This window comes from Dama dama, chromosome 1 (genome assembly GCF_033118175.1).
Source record: "Dama dama isolate Ldn47 chromosome 1, ASM3311817v1, whole genome shotgun sequence".
NCBI classification, from domain to species: Eukaryota; Metazoa; Chordata; class Mammalia; order Artiodactyla; family Cervidae; genus Dama; species Dama dama.
Window position 1 is genome coordinate 11210631 of NC_083681.1, and position 12839 is coordinate 11223469.

General features: G+C 32.7%; 1 protein-coding gene across 1 annotated transcript in view; it reads right to left on the bottom strand.

Moving 5' to 3' along the window:
- Positions 1 to 12839, bottom strand: part of CNTN5 (contactin 5) — a 1550500-nt gene that overhangs the window by 293030 nt on the left and 1244631 nt on the right. Inside the window, exon 10 of the mRNA XM_061143613.1 lies at positions 1508 to 1689. Coding sequence (XP_060999596.1) covers positions 1508 to 1689 — 182 coding nt within the window. The remainder of the gene's footprint in view (positions 1 to 1507; positions 1690 to 12839) is intronic.

A 12839-nucleotide genomic window follows, 5' to 3' on the forward strand; every position in this document is an offset into this window, starting at 1 on the left:
CCCTGCCTCATGCAGTGGCCAGAGGTGCGTGGGACTGGGTCCCAGCGTGACTGGCTGGGTGGCCTGGTCACAAAGGACTCGCGCTGACCCGCTGGTTGGCGGGACTGTGTCCTGAGCTAGCTGGCTATGTCCTGGGAGTCCCGGGACTGGTGCCAGCCTACTGATGGTAGGGGCTGGGTCCTGATCCAGCTGGCTGCCAGGCCACTGGTGGATGGGAACACCTTTAAGGTACAAATTTTCTGGAATGCTTTCCTTGAACCAATCCGGTGGAAAGTAGTGGACTCTGCTCCTGTAGGCTTTTATCACAGCAGACAGCATGCTCTGCCCTCTGTGGGATTTGCTTTTCATCTAATTTAGTCAACCAAGAGTTTCCTCAAATCTCTATTGTTAGCTTGTAGTGCAGTAATAGCATTTAATAAACAGTAACTGAATCAATGAGTGAATGAGCAAAATGTGCGTGGCATAGTAAATTTGGTTGGAGGGCTGAATTTTTAAAGGAGTTTTTTTTTTTTTTACAAATAATAAAAACAAAACATGTTGAAATAATATTTTAATATTTCAAAATATTTTGCAGCATCCCTGTGAAGAACATTAAGTTTTTTAGATGAACTGATCTTGAATACAGTGACAGTTATAGTTACTAGCAGATTCAGCTTAATAAGCAATTTGTTTAATTTCATGTTGTAAGGATCTGTATTTTCTTGTATCAGTGCTCTGTGTGACAGTTTCCCTCAGTTTTAGTGTCCTCATCTGGAAAATAAGAATAGTATCACTTACTTTTTATGTATGATAGGCATTATAAAAGCAAATATAAAAAGTATAATTTGCTATTTATAGAAGATGAGATTGTAGATATTTTGGAAGTAGATTTTCCCAATTCTTACACACAACCTGGTTGTCTCTGAAATTTTTGGAAAATATAAACATTTGTGAGCCATGAAGGTTATGTATCATACAGATGCAGTAATTTAGTGTAGGACCAGCAAAGTTTTTGTGTAAAAGATGAGATAGAAAGTATTTGACACTTTGCCAGTCAGCTGATCTTTATCTCAACAACTTAACTCTGCCTTAGCAGTGCTTAAAGCTGATGCAGGCAATATGCAAACAAATGGGTGTCACTGTGTTTCAAAAACTTTTTATTTACAAAAAAAAGAAAAAAAAAAAAAGGACAGCTGGTAGGATTTGGCTCATGGGCAATAAATTGTGACTCCTGATTCAGGCCAAGGGCAAGAATAAGTTAATAAAGGTTATAAGGTTTGCAACATCAGATGACAGCTTTAGTGCTGCGAAAATATTTTTAAGGTTAGCAATTACCTATGCTATAAAAAGAACCTGACAATTCCTCATTTGTTTTTAATTTAAAGCATTTCTGTGTGTAGGGTAATTTTACCCAGTGATTTACCATACAAAAGAAGCACGGTATAAGTATCTAGTAATGTTTAGTTCAAATTGCATTTTCAGTTTGACTCTTGTGACCAGGGCATCAAACTTGGCTGAGAGCACTTACTGTATACTTGCAACTGTCCACGAAAGGAATTTTTTCCACGTGAGTTTTCAGCTCTGCACTCATATGTGCCTGCATCGTCCAGCTGCACGTTGGGTATTTCCAGTACTGCCTGAGATTTACGCAGACGTGACTTACTAGGAATATAACCGTTAACCTTCATCCATGTGATTGTTGGAACTGGGCTACAATAAGGAGTAAAAATGCCATTAATACACTTTCCACTATTAGGAACATAGATTCTGTTATCTGGTAATTTAAGCACTTAATAGGCTGAGTGCAATAAAGTGTAATCACAATTAAGAACCATGTGATAGTTGATATACTTCACTTTCCATGTGCCTTGTCTGCTTGTAAGTTAGATTACAAGGAAAGGGAGTTTCCTTTTCTTTTGTATTTCAGAAAAGCAATTCAAAGGTTATATTTTACACATATATATGCTATGCTTTACTTTTTTAAAACTGTGTAAAATTGTTTAAATGATGAAAGTAATTTGGAGAAATTTACAAAAGTAATATATACTTATCATAAGAAGTTGAACAAAAGAATCATGAGTTAAATGAATTAAGAACTCATTTTTGTTCCAACTCCTTCAAATATCTTCTGCAGAAGGAAATAAAGTTAGCAAGCAATTTCCTGCCTGGTCTCTATGATGCATATATAAACACATATAACAAATTTTTTATTAATAAAAATCAAATCCAAGATCAACTGCTGACTTATTCTGGTTAATAGCTATATATTATCCCCTTGTGTAGATGCATCAGAATTTTAATCAAACATTCTCTACAGTTAGACATTCAGTGTAGCCCCCAAATTTTTCCTTTTTTTTTTTTTTGCTACTAAGCAATAACATTGCTAAATGTAACTTTGTACATATATATCATATGCCATTGCTTTTTATTTTCTACTGCAGACATTCACAAAAGTGGAATTGATAGACACAAGGGCATGCCCATTTTTCATTTTAATAAGTGCTGCCAGATTGTTTTCAATAATATAGTAGCATTTTCCACATCTATCAGTAATACATGAGACTGTTTTCCCATATCCTTGCCACCACATTATGTGATCAATCTGTTTAATTTTTATCAGTATTGATAGGTAAAAAATGACATTTTGTTACAATTTCTCTGAACTCTAACAAAGTTAAACATCCTTTCATAATTATATTAGCTATTTGAATCTGCTTCACTGTGAAGTGTTTATGTTATTTTTCAACTGTTTCTTTCACTTTTCTGTTTGCCTGTTTGCAGTGTTTAATTTCTTAGGATTCTTTGTGTATTAGGGCCATTATGAATTTGTTTACCAGAAAAATTCTTTCTCGGTATACTGATAGTTTACGATGGCATCTGCGATAAATTTTACAGATATTTTTGGGAGAAACAAGCATCTGTAGGTTTTTTTCACGACTTCAGAATTTTTGTTTGTTTAAAAATTATCTGTAAACCCAAGTATGTATCCAAATTTCCTTCAATCTTTCTGGTAGCTTTTTTAAAAATTATTTTTAAGCGTTTGGGTCTTTAATCCATCTGGACTATATTTGTGGTTTTGGTGTGAGATGAAAAATGCAACTAATTATTTTAGAATCACTAAAACTCCTTTTCCAACAAGTTTTGGAATTTTACCTTTGCTATATGATTGGTTCTCACACGCTTATATCTGATTCAGTCTTCACAATTCTGTTCCACTGAGTTATTTATTACTATCTACATTTAGTGTACTTTATGTTCTGGATTCTGTCTACTTTTTCAGTTCGATTTCTCACTATTCCTTCGAAAGACATCTTTGTGTGTTTCCAGTCATATCTGTTAAACTCTACTAATCTTTTGAGAGCCATTCTAAATGCTTCCTCTACAGTAAAGTCTCCTTATTTATGCAGTCTTCTGGAATATTTTCCTTTTAAACATCAAAGTGATTTGTATATACTACTTGGACCTCTTGTAACATTTTATAATTGCGAAATGTAGGATATTTTTTCACTAATTTTTCCTGACAGGAGTAATAGCAGTGTTAAATTCTAGAAACCATGCCTCATTAAACACAGTGTTTATTTTGTAACATCTTTCTTACATGTTTCTTAGGTATAAGAGAATTGAAATTGCTGTATTAGAGTTGACAAGTTGTTCTTCTTTGTTTAGGTACATGTATCAATATCTTGGAAAACTGAAAATTGCATTTTCAAATAACACTTATGTTGGCCTAACACATCGTTCTTTTAATATGTACAAGAATTGATTTATTATATTTTTAAATTTAATATTTCTGCATCTATATTCAAAGGTGAGACTGTCTGTACTCACTAGGTTTGCTGGTTTACATGTGCACATACTTGTTAGTGAGTTGGTGGTTGCTTTATTTATAAGCTAGCATTGACAAAATTGGAGTCATAGTGATGGGTAATAGTTTGGTAAACATGCCAGAATATTTGCATCTCCTATTGTGATAGCTTCAATAGTAGAGAAATTGTATGTTCCTTAAGAAACTGATCAGACTGATAAAAATAAAGTCACCCCCATCATAAGTAGAGTTAGTTTTTGAAAGCGTTTTCAATTTCTTCTATTTTCTTTGATTATTTGTATTTAAATTTCTGTTTGTGTCTACTTTGGCAATTCATGTTTCCCTAGAAAATCAAAGTATTTCATCCATGAGTTCAATATTTTAGCAGTAAGTTATATAAATGCTAATTTTTTTAAAGTTTAAAAAGCTCTTCTATTATAAGTGGTCACACGTTGTAGAAGTTAAATGCGTTTTCCACTGTCAGACTTCCCAGAACAAAAGTAACTGTGCAACTACATCTTTTCTGAGTTGCATTTCCCATCTCACACCAAAACCATGAATATAGTCCAGACGAATTAAAGATGCAAATGTTTAAAAATAATTTTTTAAAAAATCATGAAGTTTTTAAAAAAATCATCTCATCATTTTTTAACATCTTGTTTTGTTTTTCCAGTTACCCCAAATGTAAAATGTGGTGGAAATAATAGTTCCTATTTCATAAATAATAGTCCCTATCTCAGAGGGTAATTATAAGCATTTGATAAGTTAAAGTACTTGGCACAGAACAAGGAGGCAAAAAAATAATGTTTGCAATACTGTGATGGTTATATTTGTATGTTCTTTACAACTTTAATGGTATGAGTGTATGCTTTCTCAACTTCCTCTCCTATTATCACTGCACGTTGGTTAGGAACATGGTCTACCAGGGAATACAATTTACATTCAAATAAAATTAAAACACACATATGTTATGTGACCATCAGAAAGTAATCTAAGTTCTATGAATCTGGGTTCCCCATTTTAAAATGAAAATATTATTTGTTCCTTCAGAATGCTCATATCTTAAGGGCACTGGCATTTCTCTTGTTTAGGAGTATATCCACACTGTCTCATAGAGTGCTGAGAACATAGTTGGTACTTAAATGTTTATGAAGTAAATTAATGAATGATTCTCATAATATGATTTTGAGCATTAAATGAGCTAAGTTCTTGTAAATTACTTAGATAAATATATTGCAAATAGTGAATACCCAATAAATGTTACCTATAATGATAAGCTTTGTCAGAGGCTTATCTATTTTATTAGTCTTTAAAATATATATTTTGAATTTTTAATTATTTTTGTGCTTTAATTTGTGGCTTTCTATTTTTTTATTTCCTTATCCCTTTTTATTGATTAGCATATCATTACACTCTAACTTTGTTAACTGGAATTTTTTATGTGCAAATTTTTTATGGTTGATAGTAAAAGTGTGGCTGCTTTTTCCTCTGGTATCAAAGGTAACCACTTGCCTTATGTTCTGACACACAGGGACAGTGACCTGTACAGTTTTTTTTTTTTTTTATAACTTGTTTATTCAATATTTGTAGTTAATATATAGAATGAATTATTGTGAAAGTTATATGTCCATTGAGAAAAAAGGTATGCTTTATTTTGGGTAAGACTTTAAAATTAGCTTTTAGATAGTTTTTATTAATTGGGTAATTCAAGTATTGTTCATTGAAAAAATGTGAATGAAACTAAAATTTGAAAAACTAAAAAATTATTAGTACATTGAATTAAGTGGAAGCAAACAAGTCAGAAGTAAATTAGACTTTGGAATGAGTACATTGTTAAATAAATCAAGAGTCTGAATTTAAAACAATAGCAAAACTTTGAGCATTTGAACCTTAAAACACATTTTAAGCTTCCAAAGTTAGATACAGGAGTTTTGGCTACAAAATCTGTACAGGCCCCAAATAGGGAACATTCCCCGATACACATTTCAATTGTGTCCATGAAATAAAACAAACAAGAAAAATGTCAGAGAGTGAAGCCAAGGTACCCTGGAAGATAGACAAGATAATTTCTTACAAAGATAGACAAGATAATTTCTTACAAAGATAGACAAGATAATTTCTTACTCAAATATAGAGTCTAATCATGAACTCTCCCATTCTTCCACAACCAAACCCTCCTCCATACAATCACACAAAAAAGAGAGAGGCTGTGCAATGAATGACCTTACAGGAGAATTTTATACTTGAGATGGATCAGTGATTAGTTTGAGACTCCTTCTTTTTTCTGAGTAGAATATTTTTCCTGTGAATAATAAACTTATATTTTAAGTGCACAAGTTACAGAATCAAGAAGATCCATATCTAGACCTGATGGAGATCTGGAAATTTGGACTTGAGAGTATGCAGAGGCCAGATGAGATAGAGTACATTCAATGTGAGGAAAGAACTGAAATATTCCTCAGAAGAATAGATTGGCTAGATGTTAAAAAAACACATTTTCCTTTCTTCCTGGACATATAATTACCGCATTTTTCCATCTTCCCTTAGGTAGGGGCATGGAATTGAGCTCTGGCCAGTGGAATAATGACAGAAAGATGTACCAAACATGATCTAGGAACCAGTTTTCTACATGATCTTCCATTTTCACTTTTCCTGGCTCTGCTTGATAGATGTTACTGTCAATGGTAACTCTTGCAGAAAAATGTTTATTTTATGTATATATAAATGTTTTCATGTCTTTGCTGTATGGAAGAATTAACTTTTTAAGCAATACATAAAGCATTGCTACCCATAAAATACTGATGCATTTGACTGCATTCATAATAACAATTTCTTTTCATTAAAAGAACACGGGGACTTTCCTGGTGGTCCAGAGGTTAAGACTCTGTGTTTCCAATGCAAAGAGTAGGGATTTGACCCCTTATCAGGCAACTAAGATCTCACATGCTGCCAAAAAAGTTAAAAAATAGGGGAAGAGTTATTTGCCACACAATTAACTGACAAACCTAAGAGATTGAATAAAGAACTAAAGTATATAAGAAAACAACTCATAAAAATGAGAAAGAGACAAAAGAAAAAGTAGAAATTATCACAAACATATGACAGCATATTCAGTCTCATTAATAATCAGGAAAATGCAAATTTAGAGTATAATAAATTCCATTTCATGCCTAACATATTTGTAAAATGTAGTACTTTTACATACGGATGCCAATCAGTAAGAAGTCTAACACACATAGTGAGGTTTTATATTAGTGCAACCACTTTGGAAAGCTATTGGAATCAACTTATAAGTGAGAATGGTTATTATACATTATATGGTCTGGAAGATCACTCAAGAAATGGAAAGGAGTAGAATTACTTACAATCCCCAGAGAAATCCTTGCACATACCCACAAAGAGTAATGTATACTATTCTTATAGTGGCATTTACAAATAAACATTTTTAAAGATGTAATTTACCAAAAAGGAAGTGAATCCATTGAAGGGTACAGTTTGAAGAGTCTTGCCAAATGTCTATGCCTATTCAACTATTGCTTCAATTAGATTAATCATGTTACAGAGCATTAGTTCATTCTTAAAAGTTTCCCTAGGCACCCCCTTCCCAATCACCCTCACCCCTGTCCCAGGTGATCAATAATCTAACTTTCATATTTTAAGATAACGGTTGTCTTTTTAAAACTACTGTGAATTGAATCTTATAGTCTGTATCATTTCCGTACGCTTTCTGAGCTCTGCACACTCACTCAGTCATGTTTGACTCTCTGGGACCCGTGGGCTGTAGCCCACCAGGCTCCTCTGTCCATGGGATTTTCCAGGCAGGAATACTGGAGTGTCATTTCCTCCTCCAGGGGACCTTCCCAACCCAGGGGTCAAACCCAGGTCTCCTTCATTGGCAGGTGGCATCTTTACCAACTGCACCCTTTCTAGCCAGCTTTTGTCTCTTAAAGTAAGATTTGAGAGATCAGTCTATGTTTCTATGTATATCAATTGTCCATTTCTTTTAACTGTTGACCACTTTTAATATATGGATAAGCTACAATTTGTTTATCCAGTTACTTGTTGACTATTGGACATTTGGGTTATTTTCAGTTTTAAGTGATTATGAATAAAAACAGTTTGTACATTCATGTGTAAGTTTTTTGTGGACACAATTATGTCTCTTGGGTTAGTAACTAAGGGTAGAATTTCTATATTATATAATAAGGACACTGTATGAAAATGGCCATACTATTTACCTTAATAATTATATAATTTATACTTCTACCAGCAATGTGTAAAATATCCAGCTGTTTTATATCCTTGCAAAATGCTTAGCATTGTCAAGCTTTTAAATTTTATTCAACATGAATATCCACATGTTGTAGCACTATTTATTTAAAATAGTACTCTTTCTCCATTAAATTACTTGGCATTTTTTATGACAAAATAATCTCATTTGTGTGGGTTTGTTTATGGACACTCTTCTGTTCCATTAATTTGTAAGCCTAGCTTAAGCCAATTCCTCACTTTTCTGTTTATTACTGCTTTTAGAGAAAAATTTGAAACCTAATTTTAATTACATTTTAAGAATAACTTGCTAATTGACGTTTCCTGGAATTTTAACTGGATTTTGTCAAATTAGTGTGTGAATTTGGTTAGAATTGACATCTGAATACTACCGAGTCTTGTAATCAATACGTGTCTGTGTGTGTTCAGCCATGTCTGACTCTTTGCAATCATATAGACTGTAGCCTGCCAGACTCCTCTGTCTGTGGAATTCTCCAGGCAAGAATAATACTAGAGTGGGTTGCCATTTCCTTCTCCAGGGGATCTTCCCAATGCAGGGATGGCACCTGCATCTCCTGTCTCCTGCATTGGCAGACAGATTATTTTCTACTGAGTCACCTGGGAAGCCCCTTGTAGTCAATAAGCTCAGTGTATCTCCTCACTTATTTAGACATTCTTTCATTTATCTTCAGCAATACTATTGATTTTTCAGTGTACATACCTTTAGATTATTTTGTATGGTTCATCCCTAAATATTAATTTTAGTATTTTTTGGTAGATTTTCAACATAGTGCACATATATATTGCATCTGCAGGGTATGAATGTGTTAGTTCCTCAGACATGTCTCTGGCTCTTTGTGAACCCATGGATTGGAACCCACCAGTCTCCTCTGTCCATGGAATTTTCCAGGCAAGAATACTGGAGTTGGTTGTCATTCCCTTCTCCAGAGGATCTTCCCGACCCAGAGATTGAACCTAGGTCTCCTGCATTGCAGATTCTTTACCATCTGAGCCACCAGGGAAGCCCTTACTGCATCTGCAGAGACAGTTTTAATTCTTCCTTTCCTGTCTCTAAGATGTTTTATTTCTTTTTATGCCTTATTTTACTGTGTAGGATCCCCATTAAAGATTGAACTTAAGTGATTAGAGAAAAAAGAAAGGAGACAGACTAGTTTTCACCATTTAGTATGATGCTGAATATTGTTTTTTTTTTTTCTTTTTCTTCTTTTTTTTTTGTAGATATTCTTTGTCTGGCTGAGGAAGTTTTCCTCTAGTCCTAAATTGTTGAAAGTTTTGTTAAGTACGTTGAATTATGTAATATGCTATTTCTGCATTAACTAAGAGGAATGTAAGAGTCTTTATTATTTCATTCATGTGACAAATTATATTAATTAGTTTTTAAAAGTTAAACCAACGTTGTATACCTGAGGTAAATCCCACTTGATCGTGTGTATCATTTCTTCCTTACGTGCCTGACAAAATTCATCAGTGAAGCTGAAGCTATACTATTCAAAATTTTTGTAGTGGGGAGGTTTTTAATTACAAATTCAATTTCATTAATAGGCAATAATTCAGATTTCTCCTGTGCCAATTACTCAAAGTATGTCTTTTAAGAAGTTTATTTAGTTTAGTTGTAAAATTAGATGTTAAACATTCCTATCCTGTCATTTAATGTTTTGGAATAGAGATGTAGTGACATTTCCTTTTTCCTGCTTGATATTGATATTTGAATTTTATCTCTTCTTTTTAATGTTTACCAATTGCATTGATATTTTCTAAAAATCAGCTTTGTACTTCATTTTTCCTCATTGTCTATTCATATTCAGTATCATTGATTTCTGCTATTTAATCTTTCTTTCCTTCTATTAACTTAGACTTTAAATTATTTTACTTTTCTAATTTGTTTAAGGTAAAAGTTTAGATCATTGATTTTTAAATTTTCCCTTTTTAAAAAGATATATGAATTTACATTTAAGCACTACACTAACTATATCACACATGTTTTCATTATTATTTAAAATGATTTCTAATTTCTCTGTAATTTTTCTTTGATAATTTGGTTATTTAGTTATGTTTTTTGAATTTCCAAATATTTAATGACTTTTCAAGTATCATTGAAAATGTTGTTTCAATTAAAGAATATACTGTCTAAATTTTTGGTTCTGTAATAAGCAGTGATACTTGTTTTATGGCCTATCATATGGCTGATCTTTGTGAATGTTCCATGAGTAGGCTTTTTAAAAGTATATTCTGTAGGTGATGGTTGTAATGTTCTTTAAACATAAATCATGTCAAGTTGGTTAATAATTGTGTTCAAGTCTCTTGTTCTTTACTGATTTTCTGTCTTTTTATTCCTGTAATTGATAAACTATTGGAGATGCCTGTTACTTTATTGATTTCCTGTCCTGTCCTTGTGATTGATAGGCTAATGGAGAAGAGTGTTAATTTCCAACTATAATTCTGAATTTGTCAATTTCTTCTTTAATTACTCTCAGATTTAGCTTTATGTATTTTAAAGCTTTGTTACTAGGTGCATATATATTTTAGATTTCTAACGTCTTAAGAAATTAATCTTTTTAATACTATGACGAGCCCATCTTCATATTAGGTAACATTCCTTGTGCTGAAGTATACTTTACCTGATATTAATATAGTAGCCTTAATTTCCTTATGATTAATAAGCATATCTCTTTTATCCTCTTGACTTCAACATATATATTCTTGAAACATAAGTATACAGATACATATAATACACATTTAAAGTGGGATTCTTTAGGGTCTTGCTTTTCCATCCAGTCTGACTATGTCCACCTATGGTGTGATTCAGTGAATTTACATTTAATACAATTATCTATGGTTGGATTTGAAGTCTAGTTTTTTTTCTATTTCATCAGTTTTGTGTTCCTTTTTTTTGGCCCTCTTCCCTTACCTTATTTGCCATTAATTACTTAGTTTTTTAGTATTTCATTAAAGCCTTCTATTAACTTATTAGCTATAGCCCTATGTTTCTTTTGTGTACGTATGTGTGTTCTAAAGCTTGGAATATGTATCTGACAATATTATGCTCACTTGTCTACCTTCCCACCCTTTGTGATATTTTGAAAATATATATTATTTATACACACTTTATAAACTCACTACCACATTACTATTATTTTTACCTTAAATAAAAGAGTAGATATTAAGAATTTTAGAAATGAAATATACCAAATATATTTTATACTTATACCTGCTAAAAAAGGAAAAAATGATATCTAACCTTTCATTCCTTTGTGCGGATTGGAGTTTTGAAATAGTATTAGTGCTCCTTCATCCTAAAGTATGTTCTTTACCATTTCTTATAATGCAGTCTACTACAACAAACTACTCAGGATTTCTGTTTTTGTTTTGCTTTTACTTGATAATGTTTTTATTTTGCTTTCATGCTTGGAGAATATTTTCATCTAATATTCTATGCAGACTTTTTGCCTATGCAGACATAGGCAAATAGTTCTATGCAGACTTTTAAATTTTTTTCATCATTTTTTTTAATAATTAATTTATTGTGTGTCTTATACTTCTTGTATTTCATTGAACATAGGGGATCAGTAGAGTTAAACCATTGAACATAGGGGATCAGTAGAGTTATACTTTTCAATAATTTGGTAACTGTTGGTCAAAATCTTCAAATATTTTTTATACCTACCCCTATCTTCTAGGACTAAAGCTCCATATATATGATAATTTAATGACTTTTCCATAGGTTTCTCAGGCATAATTTAATATTTTGTCTCTCTCTATATTTCATAGAGTGTATCTTCAAGTTCATTCATCTATTTTTCTACAGTGTCTAACAATATTAAGCCAAACAAGTGTAGTTTAAAATTTAGTCATAATATTAATATATTTGTAAGAGCTGTTTTAAAATGCTTTTTTGTAAATATGTCTTACCTGATATTTCTGTGAGTGCTTTTACTGACTGATTGTCTTCCTGTTTATAGCTTATTTTTTGTGCCTTCATACTTCTAACAATATTTATTATAAACTCTGCTATACACTGCCGAGTACCTGACTTTAGCATTTGTCCTTAACAATTGGTTGACTTTGTTCTGAGATCAAATTTACTTGCAGTTCAAATTAATCCTTCTGAGAATTGTTTGTAGTCTTTGTTAGGGTGTGTTTAGCATAGTCTTTATTTTGTGCTTATAGGTGCTCAATCATTTCTGCCTCTCTGCAACCCCAGGAACTGTAGCCCACCAGGCTCCTCTGTCCATGGGGTTTTCCAAGCAAGAATACTGGAGTGGATTGCCAGTTTTTCCTCAAGGGGATCTTCCTGACCCTGGGATCAAACCCATATTCCCAGTGACTCCTGCATTAACAGGCAGATTCTTTACCACTGAACCATCTGGGAAGCTTTTATCTTAAGTCAAGGTTAATTCTTGTCCTAAAACTTACTCTTTTTTAGCATCTTCAGTGAATTACCCGTTTGCTCAATAAGGCTTTATCATTCTGATTGCTTAGGGTTTTAATTTCTTTTGAGTCTTCAATATCTAGTATTTTTCATCTTCCTGGTAGTTTTTCTCCATTAGTTTTTCTTAGAGTATAAAGTACCAGTTTATGTACACACTGCTTACTATTCATCAAATACACTGACATCTCACTGTAGGTTTGAGCAAGCCGTTTTCTGTGTTGCTCTCCTTTGCTGTCTTTCCGCCCTATACATTTTTATCTCTGCTATTCTTTCCGTCTTTTCAGTGCTCTGACATGGTTGTGCTCTTAGATTCCCCCTCCCTAGGTCAGTCTGTAG